Source organism: Nicotiana attenuata, chromosome 7, assembly GCF_001879085.1.
Source record: "Nicotiana attenuata strain UT chromosome 7, NIATTr2, whole genome shotgun sequence".
Lineage (NCBI taxonomy): Eukaryota > Viridiplantae > Streptophyta > Magnoliopsida > Solanales > Solanaceae > Nicotiana > Nicotiana attenuata.
The window spans coordinates 71808531-71830494 of NC_031995.1; the positions used below are offsets into that span (position 1 = coordinate 71808531).

At 39.5% G+C, this 21964-nt stretch overlaps 1 protein-coding gene across 1 annotated transcript; it reads left to right on the plus strand.

The window, feature by feature from the left end:
* LOC109230648 (RNA-directed DNA polymerase homolog) lies at positions 1876–2295 on the plus strand (the record flags this gene model as incomplete). The annotated part of the gene is made up of 1 exon (XM_019396100.1): positions 1876–2295. A coding segment is annotated over exon 1 (420 nt), but the record flags the coding sequence as incomplete, so codon positions are not given.

Here is a 21964-nt window from a genome sequence, read left to right on the forward strand (position 1 = left end):
TTCTCTAGACGTTCGTGAGTTTGTGACTCCAGTTCTGGGTAGAGTTGTATTGAACTTCCGCATTGCTTTCAGTTTATTTATATTTAAGACTTCCGCTTTTCTATTAAATGTTTTGTTATTTTTAATAATGTCGAGGTTTGCTAAAAGAGGTAATAAATAATTGGCTTGCCTAGCTCCTAATAGTACGCGCCATCACGACTCCTGAGGGTGGGAAATCCGGGTCGTGACAAGTTGGTATCAGAGCACTAGGTTACATAGGTCTCACAACTCACAGACAAACTTGGTAGAGTCTGAGGGATCGGTACGGAGACATCTGTATTTATCCCCCAGAGGCTACAGAGTTAGGAAAAACTTCTCTTTTGTTCTTTCTTGTCATGCGGTTCTATTTCTCAAATACCGATTGAATTTCTACTATGTTCTTCCGCTGATAGCGAGAACACGCACTTCCTCATCTACCGCTCAGCAGCCCGAGCCCCGAGCAGTAGCCCCAGAGGCAGAGCCTCAGGTCGAGTTTGAGGAGGAGGTTCCAGCAGTTCCGGTGGGCCCAGCTCAGGTCCCAGAAGGGTTCGTTGCCACCCCAGTTCTTCAGGACGCTCTAGTCCAATTGGTAGGCCTCATAAAGGGTGTCATTCGATCGGGTTTGCTTCCAGTGGTTCAGTCAGCGGTGGCAGGTCAGTCGGGTATAGTGGCTCAGGCCGGGAGTGAGGTCACTTTTCAGGAGGCGGCCAATGTAGGCCATAGAGTTGAGAGAATTCTGCCACAGGGAGGTGGTCATGGGTCGGGTAAGAGGCCCCGTCATGCAGGCAGATTCAGTGGTACCTCGTCTGGAGGTAGAGGTTCTTATGGTAGAGGCCATCCTCCTAGGCCCTTTCATTCAGCTCTCCAGGTCACTCATGGCACTTCGGGTGGTCATTCAGGTCGCCAGGGTCAGCTTCAGTTACCTCAGCTATAGCATTCGCGTGGATGTTATGAGTGTGGTGGGTATGGTCACATCAGGAGGGCTTGCCCGAGGTTGAGGGGTGCTCAGCCGCAGCAGTCGAGATCTTGCCACGCTTGTGGTAACCCGAGGCACATTGTCAGATTTTGCCCTCGAGCGTCGAGCAGCTTCCAGCATCAGAGTTCTCGTACTAGGATTCAGACACCAGAGGATCCACAGCCTGCCCAGCCAGCTAGAGGCGGTGGCAGGTGTGTTAGAGGTGAAGGTAGAGGTCATAGAGGTGGAGCTCAGGCCGCCAGGAGTGGAGCCAGCCTGCAGCAGGTCATCCCCGAGAGGCAGTTCAGGGTGGTGGGGCTCAGCCCCGATGTCATACTCTTCCAGCTAGGCTAGAGGCTGAGTCGTCAGATGCAGTCATTACAGGTACTATTCTGATTTGCGATAGAGATGCTTCAGTGCTATTTGACCCTGAGTCTACGTATCCGTATGTGTCATCTTATCTTGCACCGTATCGGGTCATGCCTAGTGATACCTTGAGTATTCCTGTTTATGTATCTACACCAGTGGGTAGTCCTATTGTGTTTGACCGAGTTCATCGCTCTTGTGTTGTGGAGATTGGGGTTCTTGATACCCGTGTTGATTTGTTGCTTTTATACATAGTGGATTGGTTGTCCCCGTATCATGCTATCTTGGGTTGCCATACCGAGACCTTGACCTTAGGTTTATCGGGTATGTCGACCGACAGGGATATCGACCTTTGTATTGATCTGGCTCTGGGCACGCAGCCCATTTCTATCCCGCCGTATCGCATGGCCCCGCCGGAGTTGAAAGAGTTAAAGGGTCAGTTGCATTATTTGCTTGAGAAGGGTTTCATTAGACCCAGTGTTTCGCCTTGGGGTGCACCGGTGTTATTTGTGAAGAAAAAGGATGGTTCGATGAGGATGTGCATTGATTACCGGCAATTGAACAAAGTGACGATAAAGAACAAGTATCCACTACCGATGATTAATGATTTGTTCGACCAGCTTCAGGGTGCAAAGGTATTTTCAAAGATAGACTTGAGATCTGGCTACCATCAGTTGAGGATTAGGGCAGTCGATGTCCCTAAGACAGCATTCCGCACTCGGTACAGGCACTATGAGTTCCTGGTCATATCATTTGGGTTAATCAATGCCCCAGCATTATTTATGGAGTTGATGAACCGAGTGTTCAGGCCTTACTTGGACTTGTTTGTGATAGTTTTTATTGATGATATTCTGATATACTCCTGCAATCAGGAGGAGCACAAGCAGCACCTCGGAGTGGTTCTTCAGGCTCTGAAGGATAGCCAGTTATATGCTAAGTTCTCGAAGTGCGAGTTCTGGTTGAGTTCGGTTGCATTCCTGGGTCACGTCATATCAGCAGAGGGTATTCAGGTGGACCCGAAAAAGATTGAGGCAGTCAAAAAATGGCCTCGACCAGCTTCATCTACAGAGATTCGGAGTTTCTTGGGGTTAGCAGGCTATTATCGTCGATTCGTGGAGGGGTTTTCATCTATCGCTGCCCCGATGACCAGATTGACCCAGAAGGGTGCCCAGTTCAGATGGTCGGATGAGTGTGAGGCGAGCTTTCAGAAGCTCAAGACAGCTCTGACTACGACACCGGTATTGGTTTTGCCCACAGGTTCAGGGCCTTATATAGTCTATTGTGATGCTTCCCGTATTGGACTTGGTGCAGTATTGATGAAGGATGGCAGAGTCATTGCCTATGCTTCGAGGCAGTTGAAGATCCACGAGAAGAACTATCCGGTTCATGATCTAGAGTTGGCAGCCATTGTTCATACTTTGAAGATTTGGAGGCATTATCTATATGGTGTGACGTGTGAGGTGTACACTGATCACAAAAGTCTACAGTACTTGTTCAAGCATAAAGAGTTAAATTTGAGGCAGAGAAGGTGGTTGGAGTTATTGAAAGATTATGATGTTACTATCTTGTATCACCCGGGAAAGGCCAATGTAGTGGCCGATGCCTTGAGCAAAAAGTCCGCCAGCATGGGCAGTCTTGCGTATATTCCGACCAGCCAGAGGCCGCTTGCTTTGGATATTCAGGCTTTGGCCAATCGATTTGTGAGGTTGGATATTTCTGAGCCTAGCCGAGTGTTAGCTTGCACGGTCGCTCGTTCTTCATTATTGGAGCGTATCTGTGATCGACAGTTTGATGATCCCCATTTGTGTGTCCTGAGAGACATTGTGCAGCGTGGAGGTGCCAAGAAGGTGACCTTAGATGATGATGGTGTCCTGAGATTGCAGGGGCGAGTTTGTGTGCCCAATGTTGATGGGATTCGAGAGTTGATCTTAGCGGAGGCCCATAGCTCCCGGTATTCTATTCATCCGGGCGTCGCGAAGATGTATCAGGACCTGAGGCAACACTATTGGTGGCGCAGAATGAAGAAAGATATTGTTGCATATGTGGCTCGATGTTTGAATTGTCAGCAGGTTAAGTATGAGCATCAGAGGCTTGGTGGACTGTTTCAGAGGATTGAGCTTCCCGAGTGGAAGTGAGAGAGGATTACTATGGATTTTGTTACTGGACTCCCGTTGACCCGGAAGAAGTTTGATGCGATTTGGGTCAATGTTGATAGGCTGACCAAGTCAGCACATTTTGTTCCTGTTGCAGCCACTTATTCATCCGAGAGGTTAGCTGAGATCTATATCAGAGAGATTGTTCGCCTTCATGGGTGCCGGTATCTCTCATTTCGGACCGGGGTACGCAGTTTACCTCGCGCTTCTGGAGAGCAGTTCAGCGAGAGTTGGGCACCCAGGTTGATTTGAGCACATCATTTCATCCTCAGACGGACGGACAGTCCGAGCGGACTATTCAGATATTGGAGGACATGCTCCGAGCTTGTGTTATTGACTTTGGAGGTTCGTGGGATCAGTTCTTGCCCTTAGCAGAGTTTGCCTACAACAACAGCTACCAGTCCAGCATTCAGATAGCTCCTTATGAGGCGTTGTATGGTAGGCAGTGTCGATCTCCGGTTGGGTGGTTTGAGCCGGGAGAGGCTCGGTTGTTGGGTACAGATCTAGTTCAGGATAGGCTTCGGACAGCTCAGTCCAGGCAGAAGAGTCATGCAGATCGCAAGGTTCGAGATGTGGCTTTCATGGTTGGTGAGCGAGTATTGCTCCAAGTGTCGCCTATGAAGGGCGTGATGATATTTGGAAAGAAGGACAAGCTTAGTCCTAGGTTCATTGGCCCATTTGAGATTCTCGACCGTGTGGGAGAGGTGGCTTATAGGCTTGCCTTTCCGCCTAGTTTGTCAGTTGTGCATCCAGTTTTTCATGTGTCCATGCTTCGGAGGTATCACGGCGATCCATTCCACGTGTTAGATTTCAGCACTGTCCAATTGGACAAGGATCTGTATTATGAGGAGGAGCCGGTGGCTATTCTAGATCGGCAGGTTCGACAGTTGAGGTCGAAGAGTTTTCCTTCAGTGCGTGTTCAGTGGAGAGGTCAGCCTCCTGAGGCATCGACCTAGGTGTCCGAGTCTGATATGCGGAGCCGTTATCCTCATCTTTTTCCCGACTCAGGTACTTCTTTCTTTTGTCCGTTCGAGGACGAACGGTTGTTTTAGAGGTGGAGAATGTGACGACCCAAAGGGTCATCACTTGTTTTCTCATTCATTCCGTGCTTCCGAGGCCTTGAAAACCTTATTTTTAGTTGCCTCGATTTGCGTGCGCAGTCCGGGCGCGAAACCGGAAAGCTTAAATATGAATTCTGTGTGAAAAATGATGAATTTTGGTATTAATATGATTAAAGTTGACTTTGGTCAACATTTTGGGTAAACGGACCCGGACCCGTGATTGGACGGTCCCGGAGGGTCCGTAGAAAAATATGGGACTTGGGCGTATGCCCGGAATCGAAATCCGAGGTCCCAAGCCTGAGAAATGAATTTTTTAAAAGAAATTTTTTTTCTGAAATTAATAAGGAAATTTGAAATGAAAATGGATCAGAACGTGTTGGTATCGGGCCCGTATTTTGGTTCCGACGCCCGGTACAGGTCTTATATGTGGTTTAAGCGCTTTCTGTGAAATTTGGTTCAAATCGGACGTCATTTGACGTGTTTCGGACCTAAATCTTTAAAAATGAAAGTTTATGAAGTTTGATGAAAAAGTGATGATTTTGAGGTTTAATTCATTGATTTTGATGTTATTTTGGCGATTTGATCGCACGGTTAAGTTCGTAGGATGTGGTTGAGTTAGTGTGTATGAGTGGTTAGGAGCCCCGAGGGCTCGGGAGTGTTTTTGGAGGTGTTCGGGATGGTTTTGAAACTTAGGAAATTGTAGAAAAATTGTAGCAGGTGAACAGTGAATTTCTTCAACGCGTTCGCAATGCCCCTTCGCGTTCGCATAGCTTCAGAGTCCGCCCTTCTTCGCGTTCGCATCCCTACTATCGCGATCGCGTAAGCCAAGTTCAGGACCCCAGTAGGTTCCTCTTCGCGTTCGCATTGAGCTGTTCGCGAACGCATAGCTCTGCTGCTCCCTTCAACGCGTTCGCGTACCTTTTCACGCGTTCGCGTAGGCCCAGATCCTGGGCCCCAGTATTTTACTCTACGCGTTCGCAGCCCTCCACTCGCGAACGCGATGCTTGCCAGCCTCCCTTCTTCGCGAACGCGACCCTCCCTGTCGCGAACGCATAGAGTAATTCCGCCCAGTGATTTTTTTTTTTAAAATGTTCAAAACAGTAGCTACGGGTTTAACTCTAATTCTCACGAGCTCTCTTCTTCCCCAAGCTTCTAGGAGTTCATTGAAGCCCCCATTCTTCAAGACCACTTGGGTTAGTAAATCCCCACTTATTTCCTTCATTTTTCTTCATTAATTACTGAAATTCTAAGCTTAAATCACATAGATTAGGGTGGAAATTGGGGGAAGCGGGTAGAATTAGGGCTTTTCAATTTTCTTTGATTTAGACCTCATTTTGGGGTCGAATTTTAAAAACAAATTGTATATATGGGCTCGTGGGGGAATGGGTGATATGAAAATTGGTTCGAACCTCGGGTTTCGACCAAGCGGGCCCGGGGTCGATTTTTTGAACTTTAGGAAGAAAGCTTAGAAAATTATATTTGGGCATTGGGTTTGATTTGTTTAGCTTATATTAATATAGTAAAGTCGTTATTTCATAGATTTAATTGAGTTGGAGCTGAATTCGAGAGGGAAGGCGGTCGTTGTGGATTGATTTAGCTGTGGAAGTTTAGGTAAGTGTTCGGTCTAACCTTAGCTTGAGGGGATAGGAGTTGAGTCTTGTTTGCTACTTGCTAATTGTCGAGTACAGTGTATAGGCATGGTGACGAGTATCTATACACCGGTGTCTAGCATGACCGTGAGTCCTTATGTTGTGTTTATTCTTATCTTGTTGTGTTTTTTCCATGCTTAGTTGATGATTCCTATGTAATGAAAGAGTATGAGAAGGAAATTATGAATTGTAAACTCTTGGGAGCGTTGGCTCAAGTGAGAAGTGAGATGTAAAGTAGGAAATGAAAGAAAGCTAATGAGTTATTGGTTATTCCCTTGCCGGGATGTTTTGCTGTTTGGTAGACTTTTCTCCCTTGCCGGGATATTGAAATTGTTGTTATTGCTCCCTTGCCGGGATTCCTATTTTGTTTGTCTATTCCCTCGCCCCATTGTTTGTGATTGTTGTTTGGGTAAGGACGAGTGATAAAACACGAAGGGTGATGCCGTGCACGATTGTGATATGAATACTAATGCACGAAGGAACATTCCGTGCCATGATATGATTACGAATGCACGAAGGAACATTACATGCCATGATATGAGTGTTTATGCACGAAGGATCATTCCGTGCCATCATTTTGTGAGGTAAAGCACGAAGGGTGATGTCGTGCACTCTATATGATTGTTTTGGTGAGAACGAGAGTAAAAGCACGAAGGGTGGTGCCGTGCAACTGTTGATTTCCTACTCCCGTTGCTATTGTAGTTGTACTATTTCATTCCTTAACTATTGATTTTATACCTGAACTATTACAGCCCCTACAGCATGCTCCCCCTCCCCCTTGACTGGTTAATTTCTGTATACCTTTATATTGCATACATATATATTGAACTGCACAGGTTTGTTTGGTAGTCCGGTCTAGCCTCGTCACTACTTCGCCGGGGTTAGGCCAGGCACTTACCAGCACATGGGGTCGCCTACACTCTGTGCATCTTTTTGCACAGATCATGGTGCCGGAGCAGCTTTTGGACAGCAATAGTAGATTTGGGAGCTGACTTCAGTCCAGAGACACCGAGGTAGCCTTGCTGACGTCCGCAGGCCCGGAGTTTCTTCTATCTTTACTTTAGTTTGTTATCCTTTGTACCGGAACAAACAAAACTATGTTTTTATTCAGACATTGTATTTAGCATTCTCTAGACGTTCGTGAGTTTGTGACTCCAGTTCTTGGGTAGAGTTGTATTGAACTTCCGCATTGCTTTCAGTTTATTTATATTTAAGACTTCCGCTTTTCTATTAAATGTTTCGTTGTTTTTAAAAATGTCGAGGTTCGCTAAAAGAAATAATAAATAATTGGCTTGCCTAGCTCCTAATAGTAGGCGCCATCACGACTCCTGAGGGTGAGAAATCCGGGTCGTGACATGTTTAGTCTTGAGAATCAGAAAATCTTGACAGGAAAAAGCGTAAAGATAACGTATGTGATGAGAATCAGTAAAGAAATAATCATTATTATCTTTAGCTCCACGGTGGGCGCCAAACTGTTTACCTCGAAAATATGAGTAACAATTAAATTCGATTTGTGGTTTTAAAGATATATGATTTAGTTCAATACTAATTAATAATCAAGAAATATGAAGTAGAAATGAAAGAAATAAATGAATCAAACCAATGTTACTCAGCACTGGTGACCTCGAGCTTAGTGACCTCGAGATGAACTAGGAATAATAAAATAAGAAAACTAAAGAGAAAGGATAATTCTGATGAATAGTAAGCGAAAAGTAGAAAGTATATTCTTTGCCAATGATTGTATATGGTTACAAATGATTGGGGTCCCCCTTTATATAATAGGGGAACCCTAAATAAGGTACATTTTTATACAGTAAGGAATATTATTGGTACAGCTGTCTAACCGCCTAGTACGGAATTGTACAATCCTATTCCGAGATTTGAACCATGATCTTGGGGACGTAGCAGGAATCTAACTCATTCTGTTACAAATCCATAACGGCACAATTTCGTGGTCGAGCACGCTTAACTTCGGTATTCCTCTCACTCCCGTCTTCGGGCATTGCATTTCATCCTTAAGCTCGAGTCTAGTCTGTCGACCTCGAACTCGAGCTTACTTGAACTCGGACCTAAGGCGATCCCTTGAGCCTGGGAAATCGGGCGTGCCTGATTTTGACCTTATACAGTGATGTAAGTATTATATGTCTGATTGGATGGACCTTATCCATAACTTCACATACTACTAAGTCTGAACCTAATACCTTAGCCTCATTGTTTTTAATCATCTAATAAGGGAGCGACATCGTCATAGCGTTTCATACAATGTCATCTTAATACTCTTACTGAAAGCTATCATTGGAGGTAAATTTAGCTTAACGTTGGGAATCATCCCAACAACCTCCAAGAGCAAATATTCAAGATCTCAACATGTCCTCCAAGATTTGTATAGTACATTCAGACTGCCCGTCTGTCTGCGGATGAAATGTAGTACAAAGATCTACTCGTGTACTCAATAATTATTGAAAAGATTTCTAAAAGCGTGAAGTAAATTGTGATCCTCTTTCAGAAATGATGGACAATAAAATCCTATGGAGTCGGACAATTTTCAATTCATGTATATCTGTGCATATATCACCTCACTACAAAAGTATTTACAAGTAAGAAGTATGCTTACTATGAAATCCCATATAAAATTTCCCACATATAATCATAACTTCTTATTGTTTGAGGTAGTTCCGTCATAAAATTCACTCTAATTATATTCCATTTCCACTTTAAAATCTCGAGTTGTTGTAGTGGTCCTGTAAGTCACAAATGCTTGCCTTGACATGCCAACAAGTCAAATAGTTAGAAATAAGTTAAGAAAATTTGAAATCTGTTCTTTCTTTTCTCACAAATACGATTTTTCTAGTCATGGTACATCTTATTGGACTCCGAATGTATAGTGTATCAAGAGTTGTGAGATCCTCACGAATAACTCGTCTTAACCCATTTACGTCTAGTACACGTGACCAGTCACCTAGTCAAAGAATACCATCACTATCAATAAACATATCCTTGCTTTCACTACCCAGGACCTCATCACGTTACATAGTCGCTCGTCTTTATATTGAGTGGCCTTTATACACTCTACTAGTGAAGACTTAAGCTTTAACACAAGCCAGCAATGTCTCTGAATTCCCCATACTAAATTTGATGCTGGTACCCTCTAGTTTATGCATATCTTCAGCCAAAAGTCTCCAGCTATATGTCCAAACTATCTATAGATTTTTTTCTCAATGCATCAGCCACAACATTCACTTTCCTAGGATAATACAAAATAGAATAATATTAGTCCTTGAGAAGTTCAATCCATCGACACTATCGAAGATCCCAATCTCTGCTAAAAAATTTACTTCAAGCTCTCATGGTCAGTATAAATCTCGCCAGTTTTGTCGTATGAGTAGTGTCTCTAGATCTTTAAAGAAAATACCGTTGCGGCCATCTCTGAATCATAAGTAGCATAGTTTTGTCCGTGTTTTTCTTAGTTTTGTTAAAGCACAAGCTATCCCAATCATTCTACATGATAATACATCATAATCTAACTTTTGAAGCATTACATAACATCGTGAATCCACTAGAACTTGATGGTAAAGCTAATACCGATAGTGGTCAAACATGTCTTGAGCTTCTAAAAGCTTTACTCACATTTCTTCGTCCACCGAAACTTTGAATTATCTTGGTAAATGGCGCCATTACTATGGAGAAATTCTACAGAAAATAGCTTGTAGTAGCCTCCCTAGCCCAAGAAATTATGAATCTCCATAGAAGTAGTTAATCCTTGCCACTTCTGAGCTACTTATACAAAATATCTTCCTTTATTATTCTAAGCTGATGATAACCAGACTAAATATCAATGGCTCATTGTAACTGATCAAACAAGTTATTTATACAAGACAATGGGCATTTATTGTGTATTGTTATTTTATTTAATTATCTGTAATTGATGCGCATTCTTAAGGACTTATCTCGTCTCTTTTTTTTAAATAATATTGGTGTACCCTATGGAGCAACACTCCATATGATAAAACCCGTTTTCCAATATCGAAATTGTTCATTAGCTCTCTCAATTCAGGTGTCAAATCAATACCGAAGTCTATTTCTCATATTAGAGGTAGTCATGGTATATCCTTAGGAATACATTAAAGAATCTCTCACTATGATACTTTTATTTTTCAAACTAGGTTTCACATCTCTTGGATCCCTTACGGAAGTTACGAGACGCTAACTGCTCTTATTCAATAATTGTAGAGCCTTCTTAAGTGATATAACCTCGACTATCACTGGGATATAATTATTTTTGTTTATTTTTTTATTTTTTACAATTAGTTTTAATTACTAGATATGTCAATTTAACTACCTTCGCGTGGTAATAAAAGGTAATGTGGTAAGATGATAACCAATCATATCTATAAGCACGTCAAAATCAACAAGGTCAAGTACAATTTGGCTAGATAGGGTATCCTCTCTCTCAACCAGAATCTGATAATCTTAATATAGAGTTTCAACTATACGAGATTCTCCACAAAGTAGCAACTATTAAAGGATATTTTAATATCTCAAGATGTCATTTATCTAACTCTTCATCTCATAAAAAAAATTCATATTGCGAGATTTCATAGTCTCTACCTTCTTAAATGAATTTTTAGTTGCATGCCAATTACATTCAGTTCTTAAATTTTATTTTATTTTTTGCAAGTTGAACTTCCACATAATAGGTCAGAGTCTTCGTATATGGAACTATTGCCTTGTTTAAACGGTTAACCAACCATTCGACAAATTTCTAAACCTAAGAGGTCACGTACCTAGTCAGCTAATAAGTCTGGTGTCAGATGTCCGTACATCGATCGTCTGAATTAATTTCTTAAGCACCTATTAGGTATGCGCTTTCGACTATCGAGAAGTAAACAATTCATAAAAAGTTCACTAAACTTATTTCTAATTCAGTTGTGTCATTCCTAACCGCATCCCTAACAATGAGGTTTCATTCCATATATTCGCCGTGTACTCAAGTCGATAAGTTGCTAGATCCACAGGCCTCTCGCTGGAACATTATAGAGATCATAATGCTTTAAGTGTTTTGCCAAAAACCTCTAAGGATGATTAAAGTGCAAGAAATAGTAAACTTTGTGGTTTCAGTTTTTGGAAATTTATTAAGAATACATCTCTGCTCCAGACGATCGTAGTACCAAATCCCTAAGATTTATATCCCTAATCTATTATCTTTTTTTTTTGTCTTGTCTACCAATTGTATCTATCAAGCTCTCAAATGTTCTTTACATAGAGATAAGCACCTCAATGATAATAATCTCCTAGCTATGGTGGTGGTCTAGTACTAATTTTAAAAGTGGATTTTATTACATATCTTAGCGGTATGAAAGAACCTTATTTTGGCATAACGACTTTTTCATCAGCCTTGTTTAATACTTCTATTACTTTCCTTTGCTGGGAGACAATTGTCCAGTGGCAATATTTAAATATCCTTGAACCTCTAGCCAAACTCTACTATTGAATGACTGGTCCGCGACATATAAGAACAAGATAAAAGGTAAAGTTCAGCTATTTGACCCTAATCGCCACACACGTCAGGAGGAATAAGAAAGAAAGACAAAAAACATCTATCAAACCCTCACAAAATTGCGATTATGGGAATGGCCGGCTACATAATTATAATTGAGATTCTACTACCGACATGTGCTCCATTAGTCACAAGAATAACCTAGGGCTCTGATACCAACTTTGTCACGATCTAATTTAGGATCATGATCGGCGCTTAGGAGTAAATGCCCCTAAGTAAGCCTCATCGGTATTTTGCAGAAAATCGGACAGAGGTCCCCCTATTTTAGGACTATCCACAAATTACTTGTCTAAAAAAGCAACAACAAAACCAACCAATATCCAACAAAATAACTCATAATCTTCATCGACTACCCAGTGAGATCTCCATCATTATTAATCAACCACTTATAAGACTGTGATGCTAAATCTATCTCCAAAATACGATAAGAAAGTCCAATCTAGTGAACAAGTCGAAAACGATAATTAATACACATGACACTAATAAAATGACTATGGAGAGACTCTAAGAGTTTTAAAGAAAAGGACTATAACCATTAAATAAACTCTTTGTCCACACGAAGCAATGCGGGGCTCACCAGAATTTCCAACTCGTACGCTCTAGCTAACAAAATCCTCGCATGATTAAACTGCTGTCTCTTGGGAAAAAAATATAGCGGGAAGTGAGACGCTAGCTCAGTGAGTAATAACACTTAACCACAATAGTTCTTAATAGGGACAAGTCAGAAAATATGCCAGTATAATAATCAGAAAATATCATAAGAATGTCTTTTCAGAAATAATAAATATTAACCAGTCTCATCATGTGTTTCCTGTAATAAAATTAATTAAATAATTCGGTAATAAACTCGGTAATATCTCATAGCAAATCTTTGTGTTTGGAAGATTTTCAAGAAAGGATCATGTAATCTGTATCAATATGTGGACCCCTTCGTAAAAGGAGTCAAATATAACTGTAGGTCCCTACTCGAGGGAAAAACTGTAACTGTATGCTAGTTCTACCTTCCCACTAGCGAGGGCTGTAACTGTACTCAGTAATCAGTAAATACAAGGTGCACCAGGTCTAACGAATCCGTCGTTAGCTACGGGATCCTTCAAAGTCTCCTCCTATTTATACTTTTTTCTTGTAACCAGTAAATATTCATAAGAAAGAATTTTCAAAATAATAAAGGGCATCTCAATTCTTATTAAATCATGTAAATCCATTTCGGTAATAGTAACCATATCTCAAATAACAGTAAAACATGAACATTTTAAATAAAGGTAAACATTTCCAGTAAAATGTTCAGTACCATATCAAGTAAAGGACTTATCCCACATGCAATTCCATACATTCGGTAACATATTTATTTTCAAAATAATGTATAAACCATGCAGGTTATGAAAACACAAATTGTGGTAAGATTACTACTCACAGTACACGTGCCGAAATATCGAACTTGTCGCTGCGAGCACTTCGTTCGACTTCTTCCACTACCTATATCGTTACAAAACCGATCTATGTATCAATTCCACGAGCACCAGTATAGTCGGTTAAATTTTATTGTCTTAAATCTTTCCCTGTTTTCATTCCACGGGATATGACTTACTTTCTGTGAATCAACCAGTATACCCAACTCTTAGGATATCTCGTTTAATTCTCAAATAACCTAAACTACTCAAGTATCTTCTAAAATAAGTGTTCATATAGTTTATTAGCTATAATGTTAAAAAAGAAGAAAAAAATTCTTTTCCTGGATACACGAATCAGTCGTAACTAAGTCCTTTTTCTTGTCTCTACCCTTAGTTAGAAATTCAATAACTAATAATAGGCTAGATATTAAGTAAAAAAAATCTCAGATAAATTACTAAGGAAAAGGGAATTCAATTACCTAGCTTGTTCTTCCCCACTCCATAAATCCCTTCGCTAGAAAGAAATAAACCTTCTTTTCCATTGACTTCGATTGCTTCTGCCGAACTCAGTGAATTGATGTCCATAATATTTTTTATTGGAATTTAGTTTTAAATACCCCATGGGATCCCACAACACATAAAACAAAACTAAAAGATTTGAAGTTCAAGTAATTCCCGAGATAATCAGTAGCTTTAGATTTTTCTCCATTGTTAATATGGTTCCGAACTGCATCAGCTTTCTTTTTCCCTTTCGTTTGTTTCACGTTTTGCTGTTGCGTAGAGCCAAAAATTCAACCCCTAAATTCTCTTTTGTATTGTTACGTTTGCAGCCAAAAATTAGGTTGTATTCTTATAGGCTTTGGCCCATTTCCCCATACCTTTATTGATTTATTTTCTTTTGGGGTATCAATGTCTTTATTTTAAATATGAGATATTACATAGATTTTCTTACTTTGTTATGTCTGTCTACTGCCCTTAATTGTGCCGTTAATCACAAATGATTAAATATTTTTTATTAATGAATAACTTATAAAGATCAGAGGTGGACTCAGGATTTGAGTGTAGCTGGGGCATCATTATCAACATAAATATGCCAATTAATTGCGATAAAGTTTGGTGTACAACTCTTTTAAAACTTTGCCCAAGTGAACGTTGAAGGCAAAGGATTTTTGAAGTTTTTCCATTATTATTTTTTGGGGAAAATTCGCTGAATTTGATATTTTTTTACTGGTCGAGAAAATGTGATACTTATAAACTTACTTATCAAGATAAAAAAAAAAAGGTGATTTGCTAGTGATATACCATGGAGGTTCGTCTTAATTTAATTAATTTTTTTTGTGGTGTATTATCTTTGTATTTGTATTTGTTTTAGAGGAAATAATAATTTGGATGTTTCTAATTTTTGCAGAACCTTTGTTGGTTCATTCAAATGCTAAAATTTGTCGGAGATGAAAATTATTGACTAATGAAACAAGCTACAAATATAATTTATACCCCTTTTCCTATTTTGTTAATCTTTTTATGTCTTTATTAATTTTTGATATCTAGAAGGATGTATCACAAATAGAGTTTTTGTCTATTTTATATAGAGGTTTGGAAAAACTAATCGTGAAGAAAAGCTAGATTTGGGCCTTTAGGGTGAGACTTGGAAGAAAAAGAATTAAACTATGTTGACTAGTATGTACGAGTACTAAATTATTGGTAATTCAGAAAAGATAAAAGAGACAAATATATTATGTTGACTATTAAGAATAGAGTACTATTATTGAATTCAAGAAGGGGGAAAAATAGAAAAAAAGTATTGCTGGTGTTGGGTCTCAAAACCCGGGTCAATGAGTGAGGAAAGGAGTTTAAATGACTCGCTAACCAATGCAGCAACCGTGTATTTGCGTTTATAGGGGCACCACTAATTTATTTGACTAGTCGTGAATGTATACAGAAATATATAAACTATTTTTGCCGAAGTTTAAGGGGTGCCAGTGACCACCCTACCAACAGTGTGGGGTCTGCCTTTGACCATGATAGTGAGGGATTTTTGTCGTTATTATTAAAAATATATATATATGATTTAGAAGACCAAAACCGTGTATATGCTAGAGCCGTCAATATGGCCGTTGGGTCAGCCCAGCCCAGCACGTGATTTAGCAGGGTTGGGCTAGAATTTTGAAGCCCATTTGAAAATGAGGTTTTTAAGCCCAGCCCGAATAAGCCCGTGGCCCGTGAAGCTTGACTGAGGTTGGGCCGGGCAGGTCGTAGGCCTAATAAAAATACATATTTAAAATTTAAAAGAAAAATTGGCTTCCTATAACAACACATAATAGAAATTAAAATTTTTTTAGCCTTATATTAGGTTTGGCAAAGATAGCCCTAAACAATTGGCATTGTATAGCCAAATCTTAAAAAAAACTACTCTCTTTTATATTCCCTCTCAAAAAAAAACTACATGCTTATTTTGGTTTCCCTCCCCCTTTCTCTCCTTGTATTTCTTCTTCTATCTCTCCTCTTTTGCTCTCATAGTTTAGCAAAAATTCTTGCAAATTATGCAACAAAAAAAAAATCAGTGGGATGAAAAGGTAAGGTTGATCTCACATCAGAGAATCAGAAGCAAAAACTAAGAGAGAAAAAATATATTTCAACTTTGTTTATCTTCTCTCTTCTTTTTTTTTTTGTTGGATTGAATGAGTGAGTGTGATCGAAAATGGTTGAAAATGCCTACATGAGGCTATATACAAAATTTGAGCAAGATTAGCAAAAACCAAGAGAGAGAAAATATATTTCTAACTTTGTTTTTCTTCTCTCTTCCTTTTTTTGGTTGGAATGAATTGAATGAGTGGGTGTGATTGAAATTGGTTGAAAATACCTAGACGAGGCTATATACAAAATTTGAGCAATATTAGAAGTGATTTAGACTGGTTTCAGGTAAAAAATCAGACCTAAAAATCCACCTACGACATGTGTATATCACGTTGTATATCGTGTACATCAGTGTATATCACGCACAAGTTTTTAAGGATGTTTGTGTATATCACCTTGTATATTGTGTATGCAGAATAATTTATTTATGGATTCCCGTGTATATCATTTTGTATATCGTATATTGATCACACCCAACTATGCCTTATAAAAGGACTAAGCGGTCGCTGCAAATATAATTCGGTTCAAGTCCGGAGTCGAATCCCACAGGGAACTAACCTATTTACTACAACTTTTAACACTGCTAATGATAAGCTCAAACAATTCCCGGATGCAAGCTTTTTAATGGATAATGAGTAGAATTTAGTTAACTAAGGAAAAATGATAATAAAACTAGCAATAATCAAGAATAGAGTTGAATTCAATGGTAAAATGGTCTAGGGTTATTGATTTTCCCAATTTTCGGATTAATTCCTGACGCGTTAGCTATAATCTCGCTGTAACACTCTATAAGGAATATGAGTTCTGGGCTACCGCAATTATCTCTCGATCAATTACGATAATTTACTAGAAGCATTCTCTCGAATTACTCTAGTTAACAATTTATGCAACTCAAAATTATCCCACCAAAACTTCGTTATCTCTGACCATGCTTTTAAATTCAAGTAATTAATCTCTTAACTTACTCGAAAGTGGTGGTGTTCAACAACAATCTAACCAAGTGTTCTTTCTCAAGAAACACAAGATAACTAGACACGATTAATCAAGGGCCCTTTCAATTAATCACTAGACAATACGTTATAATCATAGAGTAAAAACGGCTCCATTATATCAAAACAGAGTCAAGATGTCACGACCCAACCCCGATTGTGATGGCGCCCAACACACTGCTAGGCAAGCCCGACCATTTACACAACCTTAGCCAATTAATCTAGATAGATAAATAAATATTCACTAATAAAATACCAATTTAAGTGCGAAATCTCTGAAATAATCTCTAATATTCGAAAACCCCAAAATAAAATACTAGTCAGCCCACAGAATCTGGTGCCACGAACATGAGCCTCTAGAAGCAGAGTATTCACTTAATCACAAATCTGTCTAGGAAAGAAAATGCGAATAAAAGGATAAAGATAGATGGGAGAAATCAAGGCTGCGAACGCCATGCAGCTACCTCGATACTCCCAGATCCTGCTGCTCAGCTAACATATCCTCACTCACCCTGTGGTGTACCTGGATCTGCACACAAGGTGCAGGGAGTATTGTGAGTACTACCAACCCAGAAAGTAATAAACATAAATAAGGGTTGAGAGTAAGAAATCCTGGACAGGCACAAAGTAAGCTATAATTACAGCAGCTCAATCTAAATCATATCAACTCAATAAACTAATGAATACAATTATAGAAATATCACAACAGATAAATAAGTAAATGGCAATCAAGTATGCAATGCAACACATAAACTGGTACCTCCAGTACCCCGCTGCGGCCGTGCAGCCCGCTCCATTTATTTAACGTCGACGGCGCTCACTGGGGGTGTGCAGACTCCGGGAGGGGCCCCTTACGGCCCAAGCGCAATAATAAGCCATCTCGTGGCATCAAACAGGCCCTTGGCCTCATATCAATATCATTCTCATACCACTGCGGCGTGCAGCCCGATCCAATAATCAGTCCAAAATCACATAAGCCTTTCGGCATAATAGTATAAAAATATTCAGCCCAAACTTTATTTAAAAATATTAATTTAGTTTCTACTTTAAGAAAAATGGCTGAGTTTACAAAACAGTGTCAAACACCAGGACTGAGTTCAATATCTATAAATATGGTAAGAAACCATTAAAATAATCCCTGAAGGATTCAAGTAGTTGGCACGAAGCCCAATTATGACAATTAATCCATTTTTATAAGGATATTACAAATCTACAATCAAATAGGTATCAATTTTATTAAACGGGACGGACCAAGTCACAATCCCCGACGGTGCTCTACCCCACGCCCGTTATCCGGCGTGCAAGTCACCTCACATAGCACTACGTTGTGCAAATTCGGGGTTTCAAACCCTCAACACAGCATTTACATTTATTACTAACCTCAAGCCGGCCAAAGTCCTAGCTTGCTATGCCCTTGCCTTTCGAATTCACCTCTTCGCGCGTCGAATCTGACCAAAACCATAACGAATACGTCACAATATGCTAAGGTAATATAACCCAATCGAAAAGACTCGAAAAACATCGAAAATCACGAAGTTGGCAAAACCCGAGCCCCGGGCCCACTTCTCGAAAAATTATAAATTTTACATCACCGGATTCCTTATCTCGCCACGAGTCTATACATATAAAGAACACCAGAGTCGGAGTCCAAATGATCCCTCAAATTCCCATTTTTGTTCTCTTAGGTTTCAAGCCCTAAACCACCATTTTTGACCTTAAATCCTTGAGTTTTCAGTCTAATTTCATGTGTTTGCACCATAAAATCGTGTTTTTGGTTTAGAAATTCTTACCTCAATGAAGTCCCTTGATTCCTCTCCTCCAACTCGCCAAAATTCTCCAAGTCCGAAGTGAAAATATGAAACCCTTTCAAAAATTCGCGAAGGGAAATAAAAACTATTCTGACCAGTTATTTCCGCATCTGCGGCTCCATGGCCGCATCTGCGGCTCCCGCTTTTGCGTTCAATGCACCGCTTCTGCGGACATATCCGCTTCTGCGGACATATCCGCTTCTGCGGTTTAACATCCGCTCTTGCGCCTCCCGCTTCTGCGGACCAATTAACGCATCTGCGGATCCCCATAAGAGCTCAAATACCGCATCTGCGGTCCTCCTGTCGCATCTGCGACTCCGCAGATGCGGTTACCAATTCCGCACCTGCGGTCTCTGCCGCTTCTGCGTCTCTCCTCTCGCTTCTGCGGTACCGCTTCTGCGGTCCCAATTCCGCAGAAGCGAAAATACCAGAAGCAGCACAGGTTCTGCAATCTCTTAAGTTCAAAACTTCCCGTTAGCCATCCGAAATCACCCCGAGGCCCTCGGGACCTCAACCAAAAAATACAAGCATGATCCAATACCTTATTCAAACTTGCTCCAATCATTAAAACACCTCAAACAACACCGAAACCGTCATTTCTCATCGAATTCAAGCCTAAGTTCTTCTAAAACTTCTTAAACACGCATTCGATCAGAAACCCAACCAAAACACCTCCGAATGACCTGAAATTTTGCACAAACATCCAAAATCACCTAACGAAGCTACTGCAACTCTCAGAATCTCATTCCGACCCCCGGATCAAAATCTCACCTACCCGCCGGAATTCGCCAAAATACTAACTTCGCCAATTCAAGCCTAATTCTACACCGGACCTCCAAAATTACTTCCGATCACACTCCTAAGTCACAAATCATCCCCCGAAGCTAACCGAATCGTCGGAATCTACATCCGAGCCCTCTAACTCATAGGTCAACATCCGGTTGACTTTTCCAAAACAAGCCTTCCTTAAAGAGACTAAGTGTCTCATTTCTTATCAAAACCATTCCAAACCAACTCTAACACATCAAATACTGATAATGAAACATGAAGAAGCATAACATGGGGGAAACGGGACGGTAACTCACGTGACGACGGGTCGGGTCGTCACACAAGACTTCATCGAACAATTGGTTCCATCAACCCTAGATGACGGGTTTAGCTACTCATACTAATAGATAAAAATTCACTATAGGAAGTCATCATCAACAATGGAATTTAAAAAAAAAGATGATGAAAACTCTAAGGGAATTCTCTGTCTTTCTCCCGTGTTCTTGCCTTCAAAATCTCTCTAAAAACAGTTATCCCTCTCTTTTGGATGAATTAGGCTTCATATAGGTTTAGGTTAGTAGCCCTAGAAATTATATTATTGACCCTGGGTTATTGGCTTCCGTCAGCTCGTCTGCGGCCATGGATTGGACCACGAATCTGACCGCGGATTTCGCCCAGCATTGTGCCTCGGTGCGCAGTCAATCCGTGGCTGCGCACCTAGAAGGAACTTTCCCACTTGCTTTTCTTTCTCCTTTTCGACCATGCTAATCTCCGATTGGCTTTCCACGTTCCATATTGACTCCAAAACAATGTTTAGCTTCCTCATAGCTCGGAGTGGCTCCTACAAAACATAAAACTCTAGACTAGAGCATTTTGTTATCTTTTAACATTCAAACATTGATAAAGTGCCGCCAAGCTATAGTGTGAATAGTATCTAAATTGCATAATTATAGTCTACTATCATATATAGAGCACAAATTTTCATGGATATACACAAATACACATAATATACATGATATATCACTGATGTACATAGAGCTATACACGGGTTACATTAGAGGATACACATGTTTAGTCGTCTTGAACTTGAGTTTTCAAACTGAAATGTGTTATACAAAGAAGGAAAATAAAATTTTATTAATTTCTTTTGATATACGCATTATTATTATGTTATACAATTTGATATACAAATAATATAATTATTAGTTATTAATCAAAAAAGGAAAATAAATTTTTGATATAGCATGTTTAAGCAAGTTATAAAATATAAAAATAATAAATATAATTGTGGGAGTAAATAATATTTTGGTATACAAAGAAAATTAATTTTTTATATACACAAAGAAGAAAAATAAACTTATGATATCTATTTTGGTATACACATGTCCGATGTGCTATACACGGTGCTATACAAATAATACAATATTTTTATTGTGATATACATTAATATAAAGGCAGCAATAACTATATATATAATTTTATATTATTGATATACAAAGAAAAATATTATTTATATACAAAGAATGAAAATAAAATTTTAATATACGTGTTGATATAGACAGAGAAGAAAAAAAAAGTTGTAATATACATATTTTTATTGTGATATACATTTATTGGCTATTTGATGACAATATCTATAACTAGGGCTATTTTCTGTCAATTACATAGGTATGTTGTTATACCATGCCAAAATTCCTATTTAAAATATAAAAAGTATATGACACAAAAAATAACAAGAAGAGTATCCCAAGCTTAAAGTTTATTAAGCTAATCATATTAAAAGAACAAAGTCTCAAAACGTTAATTAGTTTTAAATTTTTTAATTATTCTTAATATTTAACTAATTAATATTGCATACGAATTGTAGATATAGATGAAAGTGAAGATGTCAAGACAACCTTCTCATAAGCGGATTTAAATGTCTTTGATGAAGATGATGTGTTGGATATCCCATTAGCATCATGGATGTTCTCTTGAACACTTTGTTTTGAGTTTTGTCTTTTAGTGAATGAAATATTGTCTTGTCTTTTACTTTTTTAGTGTTTATTTTGATATATTGGAACAATATAAAAAGTTATTAAGTTTTGTGAATTTTTTTCAATAAGATTTCTTAACTTTTAAATATTTACCTTTTTTTAGGTTAGAACTAAAGAAAAAATTAAAAATTATATTTTGAAAAATGATGGGCCGGCCCGTGGAGGCCCGCAGCCCACATAGAGCTGGAGTGAGCTGACCATTATAAGGCTCATCAAAATTGTGGGCTAGCCCAGCCCAATCCGTCAATTGCTAAAGCCCACGTGGGCTGAGTTGGGCTAGCCCGACCCCGTCCATATTGACCGCTCTAGTATATGCACCCACTTCAAATATCGATTCATGTCTATTTTGGATTAGTGCTTCCAATCCATGCATGTATCAGGGCATCAAAGTACTCTGCTTAATTGGTTTTTTTTGTGACATTTTAATTGGGGCATTTGCATCTATATCCGCTTTTTGAGTCACGTTTTAACTTGTGCCCGCTTTGCAAAAAAAATTGCAAGTGTACCCACTTTTTCGCGTAGCTTCAGCATACGGGGCTGAAGTAGCAAAGGCAATCACGCAAAACTTCAGCATTCTAG